Source organism: Pleurodeles waltl, chromosome 7 (genome assembly GCF_031143425.1).
Source record: "Pleurodeles waltl isolate 20211129_DDA chromosome 7, aPleWal1.hap1.20221129, whole genome shotgun sequence".
Lineage (NCBI taxonomy): Eukaryota > Metazoa > Chordata > Amphibia > Caudata > Salamandridae > Pleurodeles > Pleurodeles waltl.
In genome coordinates, this window is record NC_090446.1 from 1,460,539,210 (window position 1) to 1,460,563,433 (window position 24,224).

The window sequence follows — 24,224 nt, forward strand, 5'->3', positions numbered from 1 at the left end:
ATACAAAACCCGACGCCTGTTTGCACTCTGCACCCGGCCGCCCCTGTGCCACTAAGGGTGTACTTTCTGTGCCTGCTTGTGTCCCCCCCGGTGCCCTACAAAACCCCCCTGGTCTGCCCCCCAAGGAGGCGGGTACTCACCTGCTGGCAGACTGGAACAGGGGCACCCCTGTTCTCCATTGAAGCCTATGTGTTTTGGGCACCTCTTTGACCTCTGCACCTAACCGGCCCTTAGCTGCTGGTGAGCTATGGGCACCTATTCTCCTAAATGTTCTCAATGCAGCAGTTACTGTGGGCATTCCTGCCTCTTGGAGACTGGCATGTATTGTCCCAGTGTTTAAAAAGGGCGATCGCAATGACCCTAAGTCTTATCGCCCTATATCCCTCCTGGACTCACTGCGGAGATTCTGGGACATATCATTCTAAGGCGTCTGGAGGCCTGGATGATAGGAAATGACATCTTAAGCCGGGAACAGTATGGTTTTAGGGAAGGCCTCGGCACGCGAGAACAATGTCTTAACTTACTGATGATGATCGGTAAATACACGCAGGCCAGGAAAGGTACCCTTTATCTTGCTTTTATGGACCTTAGCTGTGCCTTTGATAAAGTGAACCGGTCTATTTTATGGGAGAGGCTAAATCATTTAGGTCTGGATCCTAATGTTGTAGAGCTGCTCCGATATCTCCACTCTGGGACAGTTGCAAATGTAAGGGTAGGGCCTAATGGGGAATGCTCAGAGGCTTTTAAACTTTCAAGAGGTGTGCGTCAGGGGTGTGTCCTGGCTCCTACTTTGTTCCTTCTATATACAAATGGACTGTCTGATTTTTTGATGAAACACTGTAGGGATGTCCCAAAGGTGAAGGGTATTGATATCCCTGTGCTGATGTACGCGGATGACGCAGTCCTCATGGCCCGCACGATGAATGGTCTCCGGGAAATAGTTAGAGCTTATGTTACTTTTATGTCAGCTTTGGGTTTAGAGGTCAATTTTAAGAAATCACATTTTATGGTTTGTGGAAGACCCCTGAGCAGGGTGGGGGAGCTTAGGGTGGAGGATCAAGTTATTAGCAGGGTCCATGAGTTCCCATACTTAGGGGTCATTTTTGATGAGAAAGGATCCTGGAAACCCTGTATTGCCAGAAGGGTTGTGCTTTTCCATGCAACAGTTGGTGCGGCTTTTGACTTTGCTGTAAGGGTAGGTAGTAGACCTATCAAGCCCCTGCTTGAAATCTATAGGCGGAAATGCCTTCCTGTCCTGCTGTATGGCACGGCACTTTGGGGGTATAGGGATACTCGAGCTCTTACGGTGGAAGAAAATCGCTTTTGTAGAAGGCTCCTGGGAGTTGGACAAAACATCCCTGGTTTTTGCCTTCACCTGGAACTGGAGCTTGAGTTTGTGCCGGATACTATCCAGTTGGCTCCCCTTCTGCTATGGATTTCAATCTGGAGTAACGAACATGCTACTCTTAATAGGGAAATCCTAAGGGATTGTTTGGCTTGCGACAATGTAAAGAATATTCCCTGGCTGATGCACATAAGGAAGATGGCTCATGACCTGGGGCGGCCTGAATTGTTTGATTATCCCGAGGATCTGACTAGCCATGACAAGAAATGGGTTAAGGACAATTTTCTGAGAATACAGGCCTCCAAAAGGGAGGGGGAGGCTTTAGGGAAAAAATCAATCAGGGACTACATCATGTTAAAGATGTGGGTGGGCCCTGAGCGCTATCTTTTAGAAATAAAGGATGTGAGGGAAAGGTCTCTCATAACTAGATTCCGCCTGGGTAGCATTAGAAGTAATTGGTGTTTCCCGCTAGGTCAGTTTGGGGACAAATGTTTTAGACTTTGCCCCTGCGATGGGGTGTCCCATCAGACCTTGCTCCATTTTACATTGTTTTGTGTTTTTTATGCACCGTTTAGAACTCATTTTTTATTACCTCTCCTAAGGCCCAAGGGTTTCGTGCAATATCGTCCTGCTTTTCTGTGGTTACAAATGGCCTCAGATATATTGGTATGGAAGGGCCTGGGATCATTCTTGAAGGGAGCTATCACCTGGCGTAATAATGTAGAGTTTTTAGAATGAGTTCTTCTATTTTATTGTTTTTTTATGAATGTGGTTTTTATATGTTCAGATCTATGATCGGTGTTTTTATCATATATGGTTTTATTGGTATATTAATAATGTATTGGTGATTATTTGCTGTAATGGATGAACTTTTTCATACCGAATAAAAGTGTTCTTTCTTTCTTTCTTGCTGGTGTGGTAACTTTGGGATTGCCTTGAACCCCCAACGGTGGGCTACCTTGGACCCAACTTTGAACCCTGTAAGTGTTTTACTTACCTGTGAACTTAACAATTACTTACATCCCCCAGGAACTGTTGATTTTTGCACTGTGTCCACTTTTAAAATAGCTTATTGCCATTATTACCAAGACTGTACATGCTACTGTGATTATTCAAAGTTCCTAGAGTACTTAAGTGAAATACCTTTCATTTAAAGTATTACTTATAAATCATGAACCTGTGGTTCTTAAAATAAACTAAGAAAATTTATTTTTCAATATAAAAACCTATTGGCCTGGAGTAAGTCTTGGAGTGTGTGTTCCTCATTTATTGCCTATGTGTGTACAACAAATGCTTAACACTACCCTCTGATAAGCCTACTGCTCGACCACACTACCACAAAATAGAGCATTAGAATTATCTCTTTTTGCCACTATCTTACCTCTAAGGGGAACCCTTGGACTCCGTGCATGCTATTTCTTACTTTGAAATAGTATATACACAGAGCCAACTTCCTACACTTATTATTCCAGTTCTTAGCAACAACCCTTTGAATCACTTGCCGTGGATCTCCCATTTGATCTCGATTTCATCCTCCTCTTTTATTATCTTTGGTTGGTAGTCCGGGCTCCCATTTCTGAGATAAATGTAGAGTCCCAGACATACACTCTAGTGCTGTGAGACTACAGACAAGTTGTGGGTACCCCACATCCTGGCATTAGGTGTGAGACTGCCGCCCACACCATCACCCTGCCTCTTTACATTTTTTTAAGATTGAAAGTCCATGGGCGCCTGGGGTAAGCCAGATGTTTTTGTTCAATTTGCTTAAGATAGCATAATTTTAATTACCTTAATGTGTCACAAACTGTTTGCCAGGGGTTTTAAAATGTTCAGAAACATAAATCAAAATGTTGCTGTTACTTTCTCTTCAAGAAAGATTGGGTAGATTTGGGTAGGGGTGATGGCCTTGCCGCAGTACTGAAGGACATTAATTTACTACTGAACAAGGGCGTAATGTGACACCTGAATGTAGCATACCAGGGGGCAATCACAAAAATACCACAGTGAATAAATAGTGCTGTGTTAAAGAAAAAGTAAATAAATGCACTGACAACATAGTGAGGCATGGACTCTCTTGCGTGTGTCTGTAAAAGTGACATTTGTTCTTGAATTTTTTACCTGAATTTTTACCATTTGTCCTGAATTTTTGTCCTGAATTTTGACCCTTAGTCCTGAATTTTTTACAGTCCTCTTCAGAATTTGCCTCAATGCCAGGTGGTCATCCTATCTTAGCATTGGGTCCTACTCTGGGGCACCAGATAGTCTTTCAGCTATCCGGGTCTGGAAGAATTGGGGGTTGGGTGGGGGGCAGGGTGGAGACAGGGTTAACCCAGTCACTGCTGGCCCATAGGTCAAAACCATGCCCAAAGGCATCTACATTTAAAATTTTCTCTCTCGTCCTCCGAGCTTCAGGGTTGGTGGGGGAAGGCGGGGCAGGGGGATAGTGTAACCTTAATTAGGTGCACCCAGCGCAGACTGGGACAGTGTGCCCGATTACAAAAATCCCAAAACCTCAGCGCAGGCGGTGACAGCCCGGGCCAAGAAGAGAGCGCTGGTGACAGGCACGGCTGCGGGTTGAAGCCTTTACTGGAGGTTGGGAGAAGAATGGGACGCCTGGGGGTACCAGGGACATGCATGTCTCGTTCCCCAGGGGCACCATCAGAGTCTGCGTCCTGCATCACTACTCCATGCCCCTGCTGTTACGTGGCTCAGGTGTAAGGGCAAAGGGGCCCATCCTGTGCCCGGTGCTAGGGCCCCAAGCAAATGAAGAGACGAGCCCCCGTAATCACAGTGGCAGAAGCTGGGTGCAAGGACGATCCATGCTTTGCTCTGCGTGCTGATGTCATCCAAAGAGAAAAGGGGCTCTTACCTTTTAGCTCACCTGAGAGATTTTACAATTGAGAATCCTTCTGCTGTGGCCACAAGAGGAATTCCCAGCTCCCAGTACTAGGACGTGCTGGACACGTCCTTGCCATATAAGAGGTTGTACCAAGGGTGCGACTACACACACACACACTGTCCTAAGATTGACGGGGAGGGCAGATGTAGATAGGCAAGCCGTAAAATAAGAGGCTAGATGTGGATGGATTGAGCAGCAGCTCTACACAGGCTTATACTGAAGATTAGAGGATTGAAATGGACTGACAGAGGTAGCTGTACCCACACAGAGACTAAAGAACAGAGGACAGAAATAGATTTAGAATAAGAAAGAGACAGCTGTAGAAAGAGAAGAAAATACCATGGAGGACTGAAAGAGACTGAGACAGGAGATACAAGAGTGTGGCCCCATAAGGTATCCCGTCCCCTTCTTTCACCTGTCCCAGGACGCTGCGAATGGGAGAACGAGCAGGTTGTCCATGTCCCCTCCTGACACCGGTGTCGATCAGACCATGTTTTACGCTCCCCGGGTGATGGGCTCCAGTCTCATCTTCCAGCGCTCCTCTATCCTTTGAAGTGCGACTGAAATACTTTTCCTTGGTCATCTTGGCTCTCTCTGTGGTCCTCTTGTGGGCAGTCTCTTGTGTCCTGGTGTCTGCTTCCAGCACACACTGGTTCTCGCTCCCATTCTGATGGGTGATCTTTTGTGTGGAGGACCCACCCCCTGGCCCTCTCTCTCTTTTTGTAGACTTATGGTGACTGATTTCTCTTTCCCTAGTCTCTTCCCCTGGAACCAGTTCTCTCTCGGTCACTCTGTGATCAGAGTTCTTTCTTTGGCTGGTACTGTCCTGCAGAGGTCCAATTCTCTCACTCCTGCGGCGAGAGTGGAGGGTTCCTTCGAGAGGGTCATCCTGAGGTTTCTCTCTCCATGCAGCAGTCGGTTTTGATGATCTTTTCTCCGACTCTTTCTTTGTCCATTGAACTTCAGACTCCTGCCTTCTGGAGAATGATTCTTGGTCCCTCTGGGAGGTCCTGTGTGCTGTTGGCATTGAAGTCGGCCTTTCTGAGGAGCTATAGACTCTGCGTGCTTTTCCCGGTAGCCAGGTGGAGGAGGTGTCCTGAGGGTCCTGATTCCTGGTGGTACGGATCTCTCGTCCCTGTTCTACTGGAGTGTGCTCCAAAGGAGTGACATCCATGGAGCTCTCGCACAGCTCTTCAGAACTGGCCTCATCGGGGGAGCCTGCCTGCTGGCTGTGCTCCAGTCTGCTATCAGTTATAGGCTGACCTCTGTGCATTCTTCTTTTCCCTGTTCTGGACTCCAAGGGGTGCGAAGCCTGGTGGGGGCAGGGTAGAAGGTCACAGAAATGGTGCAGGTGAGGCGGGACAGGCTGAGAACTGATAAAGTCACCAGAGGCCAGACGTTTCGCATGGGGCACAGGTGATGCTACAGCCGCGTTGTCCCATCTGGTGTCACCTCTAGGCCCTGTCTGAAGCGCTCTCTCCACCACCTTTACGTCATGTCCATCTGCACCCTGTCAAAAGAACATGCAGAAATCAATCAGTCGGAATGACCAACTACTATAATCCTTAGGAGGAGGACGTGCCCCATAACATTCTAATGGAGTAGGACAGATGTCCCTTCTGGGGAAGTTGAGGCCCCTACTTCCCCCAAAGGAACCACTGTCCTACTCCATGACCATCCTGCCCAGGTCCCAGGGTTTGTACATTTGCAAGGAAGCGGAGGCCTCTACTTCCCCTGAAGGGACCACTGTACTACTCCATTTCCGTCCTGCCCAGGTCCCACCGTTACCCCTTGTTTCTCATTGTATTGCCTATAACATCCTAGCTACATGCGTACCTCCTCAAGCCCTGTTACTATCTTTTAGGTCTGTGAAGATAGTTCTAGCACTGCAGTGAAAACGTGGAGTATACTATCCCTGCACACTACATGAGGCTCACTGCTGCCCTTACAGTGCTTGGTATTTTTGCCTTAATTGCTTTACCCATGGCGGAGTTAGGGTAGCCAAAGATGCCTCTGCTCTCAACGTAACTTGGGACGTCACTGTACTCCTTAGGAACCTAGGCTGTGTCCCTGCTTTCTTGATCATGAGACCGCATTGTGCTTTCTTTCTATATCACTGATGCCTCTATATTTTCTGGATAACCGGGATGCTCTGTGCTTTCTTAGTAGAATGGTAGCTGTGGATAGCTATTTGCTCCGGAATGTCACGGTGCTTGCTCATTTAGCTCTCTGGATATCACAGGTTAGCTCTGCACTCTATGGGTACTCTGAAATGATTCATACTCTGGAGGTAGCTTCATGGATGCTCTATCCTAGTAATTCAGGATGCCTCTCTACTCTATGTGTACCCAGGAATGTTTCTGCACTGTTGGCATACCCAAAGATGTATTTTTATTCTCTGTGTAGACCTGGTTATCCCTTGCTCGCTGAACAGTCTGATGTCCCTGTACTGTGTAGAAAGCCCTGGACTCCATTTGATCATTTGATCTATGGGTAGTTTATGGTGTTGCCATACACTATGGCCATTCCTCAGTGCTATTGGGATATATTGGGATCCATCATGGAAACTGTGTATTTATGGAACCTTCATGATCTCTGGGTATGTAGGGACGGTCCATGCTCTCTGGGTATCAATGGTTGATCCATGCTGTCCAGGTATTCATGGAGGATCCATGCTTTCCAGGTATCCATGGAGTGTTCTCTGCTCCATGGGTATATAGGGATCTCTCCAGTTATCTGCTAGGTGTTCTGGCAACAAGGGCAGTTCCAGGTTATATTGACTGGGTTGCCCAGGATGTCTCCATGCTCTCTGGGCTCCTGGATGACTCTCTGCCTACTGGGTATCCAGGATATCTGTATGCTGTCTGTGTGTCTCAGAATGACTATGTACGCTCTAGGTTGCCAAGATGTGCCTGTGCTCTGTGGATAACCAGGTTTCTCCTTTTTGTTATCTTTGGATGTCTATATGCTTTTGAAGCATCCCATGAAGTTTCAGATTTTTGGGTAGACCAAGATGCAGTGGGCTCTCTCGTTAGCTTAGCATGCATCTTTGATCATTGACACATGCAGGCCACTAGTCATGGTAGCCTGGGATGCCTCTGATTACTAGCTAGCCCGCCCTTTCTCAGCTATTGGTACCTCAGAACGCTGTGATAGTTCATGATGCTCTATTTTATGGGGGGGGGCCAGTGAGGTTTTGGGCCTTCAATGTAAATAAGGTTGTGCCACACTGCCCTGTTCCTCTTTTGACCTATCTTCTTTTTATGGGATGCTATAGTGTTATGTGGTTGATACCCTGACTGCATCTTAGAATTTGGTCTCAGTAGGCAAACAATCAGGCTGGGTTCACATACCTGCTTGGAAAGGCGAACTGGTGGCGAGAGAGATTTCTTCCGGGTGCTAACAGGAAGGATCCCGTCTCTCGCCTGTTCCATCTTCCTGCGAAGACGCCACTGGAACAATATGTCTTCTTCTGGCCGGCAGGGTGGCAGCACCTGCAGAGGCTGGTAAGGTGTCACTGAGATGGGCAATTGGAGACTGCCAACGGGTCCTGACAAAAAAAGACAACACCACAATGAAAGAAGCAGCATGCAAACAAACTAAAAACCGAAAACTAAATGGAAAAATATCCAGTTGGTTCCATCTCTAAAACTAGGAAACAATGCTAATGAAAACATGGCTGTCATGTTCTCCCAACCAAAAAGAACCTTCAAAACTAAAACATACATTCCATTACCAACCATTACCAACCAAAAAAGGTGGTAGAAAAATCACTTTGAAAGGCAGACAAACTCTTGTAATTTCCAACATCAAACTATAATCAACACCAAGCTACAACACTCAGCCTTGATACCTCACACCAATAAGTGCACACAGGAAGAACACACTGTAAAATTCCACAAAACACCGAAAAACACAACTGCCAACAATAAAAACAAAGAAATTACTTTCTCTCCTGGGACACTCTTTCTAGTCCCAGGAGTATTAAAAAACCCAGAAGATAAACACAAAAAAGTCCCATCACCACACACTGAGACTATGCGTACATCACTATTGGAAGTGCTGTCTCTGCAACAGACAAACAAGGCATCACACATGTAATAGACCTTGATAACTCAAGTGCTGGTCAAGGAAAAGGTCAAGAAATCCAGGTTCATACCAAAGTAGACCTCTAACCTGCACAGTGATCTACAGATTGATAAACCCTAGTACTCATTTGTAGAGCTATTTATTCACATATTCACAGAATTAGTGAATTCTATATGTACATGAGGAATTATCTATTCAGGTTTAGAACATCCTGGTTCTTAAAAGAAGATGTATCTGGCCAGAGAACCTTGGTTCATATTTGTGAAGGGATCATCAAGGCTTTACAGAATTCTATTACTTCCTATTGGACAGTCTATATGATATGAAAGGATTCAGCTCCTTCCTATAGTGGTGTCTGCATGTGTAATCTGCACTATTATTCGCAAGCATATCCTGCCGCTGAACAGGTGTGTGCGCCTAGCCTTGCCTAGGGGAGGTTGGTTAATTGAAAAAGATCAGGTCTTTAGCTTCTTGCAGAATTCAAGAACAGAGGTGGAGGCTCTTGTGGAGTGGAGACTGTTCCATGCGTTAGGACTGAGGTAAGAACTCCTGCTGTACTCCTGATCAGTTTCTGTGTATGAGAGGAATGTGTGCGAGTAGGACTCCTGTGGAGTTGAGGTGTCTGGGTGGTTGATGGAAGGAGATGCATCTGTTAAGGTGGGTGAAGCCTAAGTTGTGTAGTGCCTTAGATGTGCGTGAAGAGTTTGAAAAAAGCATGTTTGTGTATCGGAAGCCAGTGGACCTCCCTGAGGTGTGGTCTGATGCGAGTTCTGTGTGGAACGTTGAGGAGGACAGTGGCTGCCGAGTTCTGGATGGTTTGTAGTCTTCTGGTAAGTGGCTTGGTGATCTCAGCAAAGAGGGTGTTCCCATAGTCCAACTAGCTGGGAATTTTGGTGTGAGCGACAGTTTCTCTGTTGTCTCTTGGGAGCCATTTGTAGATCTTCCTCAGCATCTTCAGGGTGTGGAAACAGGATGCACCGACATGTGCAGTCAAGTCCAGTTTGCGTTGATGTGGATTTCAAGGTTCCTGCCGTGGGTCCAATTTCAGCTAGCCACTAGCTTGAGTCCCATGGCAAGGTGTTCTTGCCGAAGATCACTACTTCTGCCTTGTCAGTGTTGAGCTTGAGATAGCTTTCATCCAGTTAGCGATTTTTGTTATGCAGGCGGTGAACTTGTTCTTATGTTGGAGGGTCCTGTCAGAGAACGAGAGTACAAGTTGCAGGTCATTGGCGTAGGAGAGAATGTGGATGTGTGTGTGTGTGTGGGGGGGGGATTATGTATGTGTTAAAGAGAGTAGGGCTGAGCGATGAACCTTGAGGAACTCCACAGATAAATTTGTGGGCTTCTGAGGAGTAAGGTGCCAGGTGGACTGCTTGTGGTCTATTCATTAAGAGCAGATTCAGTGGATCCATGAATGCCAATCTCATGCAGGCACCTGATGAGGATGGGGTTCAAGACCATGTTAAATGCTGCTGAGAGGTCCAGGAGAATGAGGGATGACGTCTATTTCATCAGGATCATGTTGAGATTGTCTGTGGTGGAGATCAGTGTTGTTCTGTACTGTGGTTGGGCCTGAATCCAAGCTGTGTGGCAGCAAGGAACTAGTTGTTGGTGAGGAGGTTGGTGAGGTGTGGGTGGACTAGTTTCTCTAATACCTTCACCTGGTATGGTTGGAGGTAGATGGGCCTGTAGTTGGAAAGTGTGGCTGGGTCAACAGATAGCTTCTTGAACAGAGGAGTGATGGTGGCGTGTTTCCAGGTGTCCAGGAATGTGGCTGAGCAGATGAAAACGTTAAGGATGGGTGTTAGTGCTTCACTGATCTGTAGGAGTCATTTGGTGAAGGCGTGGAGGGGCAAGGGTCAGATAGGGCCCGCAGTGAACAGTTTCAATAGTGGTGATGGCGGGCCACACAGTCAGGGTTGGGTCTTCGCCATGATGAGAAGTTGAGCTGTGATGGTGATGGGGTCTGAATGGAGGGGTTGAGGTTGCCATGCATGGAGGGTATTTTGTTAGAGAAGAACTCCGAGATCTTGTTGCAAAGGTCTTACAAGCAGAGGTGATGTTGCTGGAGGCAGCAGGAAAAGTGGTGAAATCTTTCATAATGGTGAAGATTTCCTTGCTGCTGTTTGTTCCGGTGTCAATGAGGTCTGTAAGATCTGTGCGCCTGGTGTGCCGTATCTGCTGGTGGTAGCATCTAAGGGCGGATTTGTAGATGTCTTTATTCATGGTGTCTTGACTTGTGCCATCATCGCTCCTGTTCCTTGCAGCGGCGTTTCGTTAGACTGAGTTCCTCTGTGTACCAGCTGGCATGTGGTCAGGCTCTTGCCATTGGGTTGCGCTTGATGGGAGCCAGGGTGACAGTGCATGCCATGACCCAGGTGTTGAGGTTCTTGATGGCTCTCTGCGAGCTCCTGGTGTAGTCGAGTCTGGCAGAAGCCCAGTCATCTACAGTGATGTTTTTCCAGCTCTGGCAGGTGGGTCGGTGGTGGCAGGTCTGTGGTTGTGCAGGTTTGCATTTACAAAGTGAGGGAGTCCTACTTCAGATTGTGGAAGTTCCTATAGGAGGTGGGGAAATGATGCTTCTTCTGAGAAGCAATGGGAGGGAATTTTACTTCATGTTCTGTAGGAGATGCTATGAGGTACACATCAGAGAACTATCTTCTGAGGAGTTGTCAATGCAGGGTGAGAAACGCTTACTTCCTGTGGACATGAAGTATCAGGAAAGACATTTCTGCACCTGGAAATGGTCTCAATAGAATGTGTATATCATTTGAGAATTCTTACTTCCTCCTGCGGAATTGTATAACGAGGGAGAGAATTTCTTTCCAATGCTTGTAGCCTCTGGCCAAATCCTGCTTCTTACCTGTTGAGAAGTCTGCCACGGAGCGAAGCAATGGTTTTCTGATGGCGTCCTCATCTGACTGGGAGGTACCGGAAAGAGGAGATGACCCTAGACCCTCTGAACTTACTGGGGGGGTACTACTGAGGGAAGACTCACTTAAAAAGATTATAACAGAATACCATGTTAGTACACAAGCAGTTTAGCACAACCCTGTTGACTTCCAAGGTCAATGCTTCTGACAATGAAAACAGACTACTGAATGCTGGACCACAGTAAAGTACAATAACAATATTTTATAAGTCTGAATAATGCAGACAGCGTATTAACGTTGAATGAAGTATAATTCAGCAGTCTGATGGATATAGAATCCAGTCCAAATATTTTTGCTGCAACAGGAAAATGGTCTTAAAATAGCAAAAGTTCAAACAATTGTATTAAACACACAAATGCATACTTAAAATTGTGGAAGTGTTTTTTTGAAAAGCAGCCTGTTGTACCACAAACAAAAGTAGTACATGCAACGTTGATTAGTCATAAGCTGCAATCAAACAGACACCAGTAAGGAGCAAACAAGTGCAAGTCTTATGCCGGGCTATTGATTCCTCAAAAAAGCTTAAAGATGCCGAGTCAATCAATGAAGTAAATCACTACCTTTCAGATAGTAGCATATTTTATGCGACTGGCAAAATAAACACAAAAATAAAATACAAAACAGAGCATGCCAATTCACAAAAGAGCTGCCAATACCATGAACACTTTCATTCTCATGGGTTAATGTGACTTGTTAGTTTCGAGCTTTTAAAGAAACTGATAAAAAAAACACCTGTGGACATTTGGCAGGTTTCAACCACTATGGATGGGATGGAGTGGGGAGACATGAGTAGACATATACAAACCCTTTTTATGACAATGAAATCCCCATGGCCCCTGGACAGGGTGTCGCTGAGGTGCCCTAGTGTTAACAATGCAGCCAATGATCCCTGCTTGCTTCAGAAAGCTGACACACAACCCCCAGGTGATATTCATGTGGCACAGACACTAATGAGGTTGTAGTCACGAGGTGGAACAAGTATGAAATGGTCATGGGAGTGCTTCCTACTACTGTCCACATCTAAATAGCGCATGTTACCGGCAAGGATATGTAGGCGCTGAATACACTTTCTACTGCATGCAGAAAAAAACATTATGTTGTGGAATCAAATTTTGATAATACAATAGCATCATCTCTGGCTATGCTGTTGAAGTATAACCCTATTCATATGATGAAGGGTGCTCCTGTGACATCCCAGTGGAAGGGCTGAGCAATGGAGGCTGAAAGGAACCGGAGCCAGTGAGCTGAGCGAGGCTGGACTAAACTTGAACTAGTAGCGAAAGGCATGCATGAGCAGAGGAGGCAGGCGCCATTAGCATCTCTGGTACCCGAGCCAATTATCAACTCCAGAATAAAGTAGGCAACATTTACCTTCTCTGCAGAAGCCTTGCAGCTCTCGCCTGGAGCCGCAGCGTTTCCTGGTCAGGTGTACACAGCTGTGATGTGCCAGCACCCTGAAACAAAAGACAGATCTTACTCAGGAGCCCAACACACCAGCTGTAAACCGTGACTACAGTCCTGTGCCCTCCGGAGCAGCATCACCATGTGCTGGCAGGGGCATGTGCCACTCTTTAAGGGAACTTGAAAAACGAAGTCTCATGGCTTATTTGACCCCTCTAGGGGTTTTGCGTTTATATACATTGAACAAACTCTTGACAGAGAAACCAACAAGGCATCTGTGGACCCACTGTAATGCACCTGTCGATTCATCTCACTGACCCTTGAGAAGGAAGGGAAGGTTTCCTCACCCGCAGCAACTATTCCACCGCACAGGTATCCTCGTAACGTTCATATACATTAGGATTATTACCCACGACCAGGGAGTATCTCGGAACATTCAGAAATAACCTTTCATACAATGTTTGAAACGTGTGACTACAGCATTAACAGTGCAGAAATGTTTTGAAGTATCCCACGGAAAACAACAAATGGCGTCAAAGGATGGGATGGGATGGGATGGGCTCCCACAATGCACAGCAACAAACAAGCCTCCCCAGATTCGATTTGTAGAGTGAGATGGGTGGGATATATCCTCGCCCAAGAGCGATGGAAGGTTGCATGTTCATTTAAAAAGAAATACCCATTCTGGAGAACTGTTATAACTGTTCCTTCTACGTGGAAAGGATCCTTTCCAAGGTTCTTGCGCTTGTGGTAAAAGGACAAACCTTGAGGTATTCCAAAGCAGCGAAACAGGAATTAAATGCATTGCTAGATCCTTTCATGCACAATTTTTTCTTGACTTGTAAAACAGACCTTGGGCTGTGCTGCTGACCTAGGAGCTGCAACTCTACCTCTCCCAGACCTCTAGAAGGGAGGTTGCACAGTTTACAAAAGAATGTGGAGGCTACAGCAGGTATGGAACCTGCTGCACAGTAAATACTATCGGAGTAAAGTATATTCAAAACCCCCTTCTTCGATTACCCTTCTCTATTCCCATCCCACTGTCCAAGCATTCCCACCTTCTGGTTTATAGTCCCACATCTTTCAGATTAACTCAAAATAACGAAGAACCGGAAAAGGTCCCATATAGACAATCTGAGCACAAGACCCCTTTCAAAGACCCTCTGTTACTACCAGAGCCGGCAGGGGGTTCTCTCTTTCCTGTGGTCCCAGCTGTTCTATTGTTCATCAGTATCCTTGCTCAGTGAGCAGTACAATGACCGAGTTGGTTGGCGCCCACAGGCAGCCAGGTAGAAAAGGCTGGCATCTTGGAAATTAAAGGTGGTCTCTCTGCCAGGAGCCGCCCAGTGCTACTTATGACTAGAAGCTGGTGACCCCAGTGACACTGGACACAATCACCTGCTGGCAAGGCCATGTCTGCTCTGCGTACAAGCTGTAAGAGGGGTTGTTACTTCTTGCAGACTTAAGGGGGGGGGAATGAAGATCCTGGTTTTACCGTGCAGAATCTTCCTTCGCCGCTGGTGGGCCTGCTGGGACTTTGGATCCTTTGAGCCCTAAGTAGCCTCGCTTTCCTATTGTTCTGCCCCAGCACTGCCCTTGGATTGATTGCCCCCTCTTACCTTTAATCGTGTGGAAAGGAGAACGAATTATGCAGGACAAAAGTACCACACAGACGTCTTTCCCTGGTAACTCTCTATGCCAGGTGCTTTATCCAACACGATTACAACCAGCCACACATGACCAAGCTATAGATTTATCACATAATAGTAAAATAGGGCAATGCCAGCGTATGCCAACCTATTTTTAATCTTCTTGGAGAGTTCTGCTGGCAGGTAGTGGTACTCCGGTCTTTGTGAACCAGGAGTACCTGTGAGTCCATGGGTCAAAAGGTCCAGGTCCATCAAACTGCTTCAGGGAAAAAAGCCTGAACTCTGGATCCACCAAACAGCCATCAGGAGAGGGTGTTGCAAACAATCGTCATATTAATGTAACTGGTTGGCTACAGATTCAGGTCTCCACTCATACCTGGTATAACAGCCAAACACGGCAGGACATGCATGAGTCAGCACCATCATAAATAACCAGCAGTCAAGGGTCAAAACCTCCAAAGCAGCCAAAATACAGGAGCTTTGGAGCAACCGGAGTGTTTGGACATGCATCTGCCTTCCCCAAGGCAACTTAACCAGCACTATCAACACACACCAACAGTGCCCCAAGCTCACAACCACGGAGCAGTTCCATCCCCGCTGTCACAAAGGAAATTACCCTCACTGCCGCAAAGCAATGTCAACTCTACTGGCATAATGGCAGTCACACGCACACTGCCAAAAATCACAGCCAGACAGCAATGTGCTAACAGCCATTAAGCACCCACGTGCTCACAGCTAAAAAGCACATTCTCATTTGCAGTCACACAGAGGCCAGACACTGGTATGTGGACTTTGTGTTGTGTTTTTTTGCCGACGGACATTTCTCAGACTGCATTGCATCGCCTAATTAAACAGCACTGCAGTTGGAGGTGGCGAAATGCCCGTTGGCAGGGGTTGGAAGGGAACCACCCCCCTTTAAAAACAGCGATCACAGGAGAGCAAACACCAGAGTCGAGAACGCATAGGTGTTTGCCCCGAGGTGAAATGTCTCCAAATCACCACACTTATTGCCATAAAGCACCCACCCTCTCACTACCACAAAGCACCCACCGCTCACTGCCACAAAGCAGCCACCGCCCACTGCCACAAAGCAGCCACCCGCCCACTGCCACAAAGCAGCCACCCGCCCACTGCCACAAAGCAGCCACCCGCCCACTGCCACAAAGCAGCCACCCGCCCACTGCCACAAAGCAGCCACCCGCTCACTGCCACAAAGCAGCCACCCGCTCACTGCCACAAAGCAGCCATGAGCCCAGTCAGAACTTTGCAGGGGCTGCAAACAGATGAATAAACCCAGAGGGCTCTTCCCAATTCCTCGAGCCACGCTCTCCAGAGAGGATGACCATGCACCTGACCCACTAACTTCACCCTTGCACTCCACCATCGCTCTTCCAGACACTTTTCACCTGCACATACAGACTGAAAATGCCAGTGATTTTCTCCCTGGAAACAGGGCAGATCACATGCTAAATGATCCAATGTCGCCTGGTCTGTGTGGTCTTTGAAATTCTTGGGAGAAAACTTCTAATTCGCAGATGTTGTTGTGGGAATACTGGATTTCTGGCTCTCCAGTATCCCACACCAAAATACACCAAACTCCCACTGATGGCCTAAGATACTGGAGAAGAATCCATGGTTCCACCTTGGAGACAGTGGTAGGAACTATTTTGAGATGAGGAGCTGGCAGCAACAATACGGGCGTCTTTATTCATGCACCGCTTTGGTTTCAACCGGCTTTTTTAAATAGAAGCAATTTCTTCATGGTCAACAGGGTTGGTCACTTGTTAGTAGCAAGACAAGCCAACAAGACCCCATTCATGAATTACAAAGATTTAAAAAAGGAGTGATTCAAGGAATATATGAGGGACAAAGCAAAAAAAAAAAAATGTTTTTAAAGAATTGAAACTAAATGCTGTCACATGCTCACTGCCAAAGCACCTATATGCATTAGCACAAATTCCAACCCTTTCACTAGCTACAAAGCACCCATGCGCTTACTGCCACAAATAAGACACTCCTGTGAAGAATCCTCATCCGGCTCAAAAAATGTAAATAGCATAAAACAACATGCATAAAATACAAATCCACACATTAGTGTCCCAGTATCAATGCCGATATCAGTACATCAAGACCTAACAATGTGTAAAGACCTGCATCTCCTGGCCCAGTGAGCAAGGACCTGTTTCTTCCAGTCTCAGGGCAATCAAAAGCAACTAATATGACCAGCCTCTGCCTGCTACTGAGCAAGAGCTGGTGCAACAATCAACTTCTGCAGCCACGTGCTCACTGCATCAAAGCAGCCCCTTTGCTCGCCACCGCAGAGCTGGGAGCAGCTGCATGATCACTGCAGCAAAGCAGCCTCTTTGCTCGCCACCGCAGAGCTGGGAGCAGCTGCATGATCACTGCAGCAAAGCAGCCTCTTTGCTCGCCACCGCAGAGCTGGGAGCAGCTGCATGATCACTGCAGCAAAGCAGCCTCTTTGCTCGCCACCGAAGAGCTGGGAGCAGCTGCATGATCACTGCAGCAAAGCAGCCCCTTTTCTCGCCACCGCAGAGCTGGGAGCAGCTGCATGATCACTGCAGCAAAGCAGCCCCTTTTCTCGCCACCGCAGAGCTGGGAGCAGCTGCATGATCACTGCAGCAAAGCAGCCCCTTTGCTCGCCACCGCAGAGCTGGGAGCAGCTGCATGATCACTGCAGCAAAGCAGCCTCTTTGCTCGCCACCGCAGAGCTGGGAGCAGCTGCATGCTCACCGCCAGACAGCCGCTGCTTGATCACTGGGAGAGAGCAATGTTGCAGTCACCAACAGAAAGCAGCAACATGCACGCTGCTTCTCTCACCATGGAGCAATAATGGCATCAGTCCGCAGTAGAGAACTCAAGTAAGGATGGGTCAGTCTCCAAAGTACTGACCTTTCGAGAGAGACTTTCGCCACCGAGTCGACTTGTGTTCTGGGCAGAATTTCTCATAGATTTTCCAATCATTTTAGAAACATCATATTCTGTAAAAAAAAAAAAAAAAATAAACACACTTTTTTGGACTGACAGACACCAAAAGACAGAAATGGCAACTCTTACAAATCAGCTTGGCTTACGTAGTAATAAGGTAGGGACAGCAAGCGGAGCCTTCGAGTAATAGAACAGACAGAAGCCGAACAGCGTGCAAGCAACAGAGAACAACACAAGAGGGAGGGATTTCAATAATCTCAGGAGGGTTGCACATAGAAGTGTCTAGAAAGCAAAATAACTCAGACAAGGCAAGCTGGCTGGGAACCACAAATCTCAGAAACACACGTAGCGTTCAAGAACTGGATGCCAGGACGTCTACAGAAGAGAAAAAGCAGACACAAACCTAGTTGTCTGTTGGGTATAATATAGCAAAATGGATTTATGTAGCCTAAGGAGTTACCAAAGTGACTTCGTCTGCCAGCGGACAAGTCATCGCCAGGGCTGGAGCTCTTTGTGGGAGAAGAGTGAAGCCACCAGAAAGGCTTCTCCTCTATTGGCACTGGTGCTGAACGCTCTTCGCGGCTAGAAGGACGTCCGTGCCGGAAGCGTTCCATGTACCTGTGAGCCAGGAACAAAGCAAGCAGTCAGAGAAGTCAGCCACAACGTACTCAGCCTTCTAATGCTCCATCAGTCAGGACTATCTCTCTCTGTTATTTTCACCCCCTCTCACACTAGAGCAGGATGACGCCACGTCAGTGTCCCAGCCTTACTCTCCAACACTGCGAATGCTTCCTACCGTAACCATCTATCAATGTTCCTCAACAGTATCCATCAATACTTGAGGCACACCTGTGAGGGGCCATCTGAGCTATTCCCAGCCTGAACACAACACGGCAGAGTTACTTTGGTTGCCCAGGAACCTTTATTTACAATTATATCTGTCTTGCTTCAGTTAAAGTATTCTGAACCTGCTGTGCGCCAGAGAGAGAGTTATACAAATGTACATGTATATACTATTACTTTATACTAGGTATCATGATTTGTAATAAATGAGTTTGCAGTTCAAATCAGGAATACCTATTTGTCCATTAATACTTTTTAGTGAAGTACTGCAGTACTACTGGATATACTCACACAACTTTTGTTTAAATAACAAGTAAAATGCTGACGTTTTGGGGCATCAGAAAGCAGTAAGTGAGTATTCATGCATAAAGTAATTAATGATAAATGAACATGTTTGATAATATCATTGTGAAGAATGACATGTTACTCCTGGTCAAAGGCTGACCCAGCCGGGTTACCAAACATAACATATAACTTCCTACATGGCTTGTCTCTATTCTAGTAGGACACTACGGGGGCCGTGACACGTACCCTTGGCTTTCATTTGAGATATATCTATATATATATATATATATATATATCCAATGAGTGTGTAGATGTGCACACTCATGGGGCACTTCAGAACACCTGCTGGAACCTACATCTCAGAGCTCTGCAGTATTCATGACGCTCCCCAGAACAGGATGCTGTCCTTTCATCGATGGCTTATTTACTATTGAACTCTGACTCAAAGAAAAGGATGTTCCTCCTATGTTTAAAACAACAGATTATAAAGCAATCGCCCACAACAGAACCACAGGAGAATGCCTAAATAGCCTGACTACAAAGGAGGAACATACTTTTCTTTGAGTCAGAGGTCAGTTCAGTAGTAAATAAGCCATCGATGAAAGGGCAGCATCCTGTTCTGGGGAGCTGCATGAATACTGCAGAGCTCTCAGATGTAGGTTCCAGCAGGTCTCCTGAAGTGCCCCATGAGTGTCCCATGAGCTCCTGCTTAGAACTGATGAACACAGGCTGTAGGGGAGACAGTCTGGCTATCGCCCCGAAACTCACCTTTTCCCCTCCAATTTTCCCTGCCATTGTCTCACTCAGAATGGAATGATTTGGTTTAGTGGGGAGGATTCCAAGCAATCCTCTCTGCAAATATCTGTTAAAAGTAAGTAACTGGGCCTGTCTTTTGCCACTCACCCTAGGCCGGCTGAATATTAAGATTTTCACAACCAATTTTGTGGCCCAGGCAAGACTTTTATGCAGAAGTGGAAGACAGGACAAAGGAGAGCAAAGGACCTAGTTGCTGGTGCATATTTCTTCTCTGTATTTTTATGAGCAAATAAGTCCCGCTTGTCTTCCAGTCTTGGGCTCTTCCCAAAAGCCCTCTTTACACAAATTCCATGTGCTTTCAACATGTGTAAGGGACAACGAGACCACCAATTCCACTCTGTGTCCTAAGAGCACGTAGCCCGACTGCACTCGTTACGCCCTACAACCCTCCCTTAAATCAGATCCAAGTTGAGAGATCATATAGTAAACATGAAATAAAAAAATAAAAAAATCTACAGGTGTTTAAGGAAGATGGAGAAGGTAAAGAGAGGAGGGTAAAATATAAGGGAGGGACGTCAGGGCTGAGAAGAGGGCTCTTCTAAAGGCAATAAATGTCAAACAACATACTTGGCAATCACTGATCCATCCTTAGGAGTCCCATCAGCATCTTCAAACAGGCCAGAGACATCCTGTGTTGGGTAGGAAGGAGACAACCAACCTTCATTTGTCCACCCAGGCATGGGTTCCCGGGTGGCCCCCTCAGGAGACTGGGAGGTGCTGAGCTCAGTTGAGGGCCAGGACTCATCGAAGGGACTTGAAGAGCTAGCAGAGTTGTGGGGCTCCACTACCAGGCGCTGGGACCCTTTTAGAAAGTGTATGTCGGGCGGGCTGAGAGGGTCATCCGAGAGGCGAGCGTGAGAGGCTCCTCTTGGGTGCAAGCGAGCAGGGCTCAGGACCTGGGAAGAGAGGACAGACCTCACAATTACTTCAAGAGGACTACCCGCTTCAGAGCACCAAAAACAAACAAAATAAATAATACATGGTTGCTACTGTCCCACAGTCCCTACTCCATAATTACCTGAAAAGGCCTGTAAACGTGTTTCCCAAACGTATCTCCACTTTAAAGCTACAAGTGTGTAGGGTATGACTTTGGTGGTGATCAGCTCTGCGTACAAGAACTTATGATGGAATAAAGTTCTATGTTCTAGTGTGAGTTATTTTCAAACAAAGGATTCTACAGCCCGAGAGTTTGGTGGAAGTAACGTTACTGAAAATAAAAATACATCCTCTGGATTCTCCTTTCTTGTTGCTGCCCTCTTGACATTGGCGACGAATGTTCTACAGACCTTCTTCCTAATCACCTGTTCCCAACTGCACGTACTCAGCAGCACCGGAGTGGCTGCATGCCAGCACCAACTGGAGGCGCTGGTCTCTCCTTGTGGGGATCCACGTCTGGACACCCAGCTGCCTCCTGCCTCTACATGTTCGATAGCATTGTGTTGGAAATGAAGGGCACACCAGGGCAGACCGAGAACCAGGCAGTCAAACAAGGAACATAGGTCTACGCCTTAGCTATATGCACTTGTTTGCATCATATTTTTGGTGGGTTCAGTGCCCATCTCTTGCAAAGTTAAATACTGTAAGGAGGACATAGGGGGTTATTCTAACTTTGGAGGAGGTGTTAATCCGTCCCAAAAGTGACGGAAAAATGACAGATTTACCACCAGCCGTATTACGAGTCCATTATATCCTATGGAACTCGTAATACGGCTGGTGGTATATCCGTCACTTTACCGTCACTTTTGGGACGGATTAACACTCCTCCAAAGTTAGAATAACCCCATATTCTCCAACAGGGGATAGTCTGAGACCTTTACTATACTGGTGGGATTGAACTGTGCTGTTAATTAGGAACCCTGAAAGCAGACGTGAGAGTGGCGAGGAAGCCAACCACTGGCTAACGGACGGGTCCCCAAGCCCCTTTTAAGTTTTTTAGTTAACAAAAGATTTCACCAGCAGAGCACTCATGCATTGCCTCAGGCGAAACCTAAAACACGATCAATAAAGTTTAAGACACTACAAAATGCAGGAATGTGAGCAGACAGTGGCTGCTGAAATTCCACACTGTGTTGTAATACTGGCCAGGGGGTTGCAGGATGACTTATTCCCCTGCCACACTTGTGGTGTTTCCTACACCCATAAGAGCAAGGGGATCAATTAAGTTACAATGTAAAACAGAAGAAACTGAAATCCATGGAGGTGTATACCGTGGCCACAGCTTGATTCAAAGATGCAAATATATTTGCCTGCTGACACCATCATGATGGTCCCCTGCACCGGGACCTCTACTCCGACCAGGCTTATCCCTGCTGGACCGCCGGATCATAGTCAGAAAGGGCTTAGTACCGGCAAATGACATGCCTGAGTCCAAGACAGAAGACACTGGGCCTCATTAAGACAGCCAGGGCTGTTTTGGAGATTGTACCGCCAACAGGCTGGCGGGACAATCTTGCGGATTATGACCGCGGCGGAAACGCCGTGGTCGCACTACCACCCTGGTTGTCCCGGCGGTTTTAATCCGCCAGGGCAGCGCTGCCCAGGGGATTACGAATCCCCTTCCGGCCAGCCTGTCCATGGCAGTAGAGACCGCCATGGAAAGGCTGGCAGGAAGGGGAGTTGCGGGCCCCTGCACTTGGCATGGGCAGTGCAGGTGCCCCCAGGCACAGCCCCACAGTGCTTTTCACTGAGAACAGCGCGCCGGGTGCAGCTGCACCCGTCGCACAGCCGCAACACCGCCGGCTCCATTAGGAGCCGGCTCCCATGTTCCGGCCCAGCGGAGATGTCGGCCGCCGGGCGGAAACACTGTTTCCGCCCGGCGGGGATGTCAAAATGGGGCCGGCGGGAGTGCAGCCGCATTGTCGGCCGCACAGCAGTTAAACCTTGTTGTAATGAGGCCCATTGTCTGCATATGGTTTCATAGCAAGTCAAGTAGGCAAGCCAGGATCAAACTTCAAACCATGAGTCCAAACCAGAATTCATGCCTCCAGACAGCCTCTGCTTTTCACGGTCAGTAGGATTATATCAGTCTTCACTGTGGATTCACTTCTTGCAGATCACACCACCAAATGTTTCTTCTTAACCATATCCTGCTGGATGAACCATGTAGCCATTTTATTCACATTTCATTTGTTGTGTTAGTTTCAACTTTATTGCCTCCAGCTAAAATGTGCTTTTAACTTGGTGCTGTCTCATTTCTTCTTTGCCTTTATGGCCTTTAACACACTGCTGTCCTCCACCTGTGTTCATGTTTCCTCAATTTATGGTCACCTGCTTTTCTTCAGCTACTGGTTGCTATTCCCCAGAGCACCCTCCCTTTTCGCTTATTGATGAATACCCACCAGATAGCTGCATCACAAACAAGTAGGGTAGCTCAACCAGTAGAGAGACAGACTGTTTCCTTATTTGGGAATACAAGTCCGGGCCCAATTTGAACATCACAGGAATACTGTCAGGATATATGGGAAGACAATTAGTTTGGAAGAGGAAGCCTAACACACTGCGTTTCATGCTTTACCATCGGCAACCTCTCCCCACCCTGGTGGGACACTGCCACCAGGGCGGGCACGACCTCCTGGGGGACTTGAACAAAGGAAGGACTTCTTAGAAAAAGATCAACTGGACAAATGGCGAGATCCAGGTAAACTAAAAGTACCTGGTTGTTTCCAGACATTTCACCTTTAATGATGGAGACCTCAGGTACATCTAAAAAAAAAATTAGATGGTACTGGAGAACAATGGCTCAAACCATTTCCCTAAGCCAACATGTTTCTGCCCTAATGTTTAGCCAATACAGGTCTTGAGGGCTAACTATCCCTAATTAAGTGGTGTAATTGCCAAATATTTAGGACATTAAAACCAGTGTACCCAGGTGAATCCTACATGAGCATAGATATTTGAGAAATTCCAACCTCGTGATTTGAGGGGTGTTCTCAGTTTCTCAAAACGAATTCTGTTTTTTTTTATTATCCAAAAGGAAACCTGAGAGGACTATCAGTCCTAAGAAAGAAATCTTGGGTTAGGCGAACAGGGAGCATATGAGACAAGAAATTAATCAGAGGCGATACCATCAATTTGATGGATTCTTGTCTGCCCCACTAGTACATATGTTTAGGTGACCATGCAGACCGCAGCTCTTTAATTTTATTCAGCGTTATGTTCCCTTTGATGGACACAGATTCAGAAAGATTATTGTAGAACCAGAATTCCAAGATATTTCCGAGATATTGGATAGTAGATTTCCAATTAAATTTAGAGAAGCCAACAATTGAAGAACTGCAGTGAACATTCGGGGGAAGGATCTCAATATGTCTTTGTTTAGAGAGTAGCCAGTCAATTTTGTTTAGAAACAAGAATGGCAAGGTTAGGGGATCATGTGAATATCAAAATGTCTGCATATGCAGCCTATTAGAATGATTATGTTACTTTCCCTGTAAGCATCTGTTTGTGGCATGTAGTGCTGTAGATTCACATGCTCTGCATACTCCTGCCATCTAGTGTTGGGCCTGGAGTGGTGCAAGTTGTTTTTCTTTGAAAAACAAAGGATGGCGGTTACTGCTGGCAGTCCTGGTAGTGCCTGGATCATTCAAAGTCAGGGAGCAGCTGGCAGCAGGGCAACAAGCAGAAAAGCAATTAGGTCACCCACCAGACTGCAGGTAGCACGGCAACAGCAGAAGAGCAGTCCAGATGAGTCCCTTAATGCAGAGCAGCAGTCCTTCTGCCAGAGGTTCAGTCCCAGAAGTGTTCTCAAAACATGGGGGTCAGGTCCTCTGTACTTATACTCAAAAATGTAAGGGGGCATCAGTAGGTGATAAATCAGCCCATTGTGTGAGGCAGGGACAGAGTCTATAGAAATGTAAGTGCGCCCTCCCTTCCTCTCCCCAGCCCAGGAAGACTATCAGTATGCAGATGGATTCAGATGCCTTTCCTGTCACACCTACCTCCTCCTGTATTTTGGCTATCTGGTATGCACAAAGTCTAGCTGTCACTCTGCCCTAGACGTGGACTGGAGTCAGACTGGA

The 24,224-nt window shown here is 46.8% G+C and overlaps 1 protein-coding gene across 3 annotated transcripts in view; it reads right to left on the minus strand.

Moving 5' to 3' along the window:
- The window catches only part of PROSER3 (proline and serine rich 3), a 103,758-nt gene that overhangs the window by 37,038 nt on the left and 42,496 nt on the right, over positions 1–24,224 (minus strand). For 2 of the 3 annotated variants that reach the window (XM_069201131.1, XM_069201132.1), the window contains exons 4-10: positions 19,774–20,102; positions 17,723–17,880; positions 17,227–17,315; positions 12,638–12,720; positions 11,197–11,330; positions 7,598–7,794; positions 4,660–5,754 (exon numbers count right to left, since the gene is read on the minus strand). In XM_069201131.1, coding sequence (XP_069057232.1) covers positions 4,660–5,754; positions 7,598–7,794; positions 11,197–11,330; positions 12,638–12,720; positions 17,227–17,315; positions 17,723–17,880; positions 19,774–20,102 — 2,085 coding nt within the window. The remainder of the gene's footprint in view (positions 1–4,659; positions 5,755–7,597; positions 7,795–11,196; positions 11,331–12,637; positions 12,721–17,226; positions 17,316–17,722; positions 17,881–19,773; positions 20,103–24,224) is intronic. The other variant, XM_069201133.1, reaches the window with a different exon arrangement.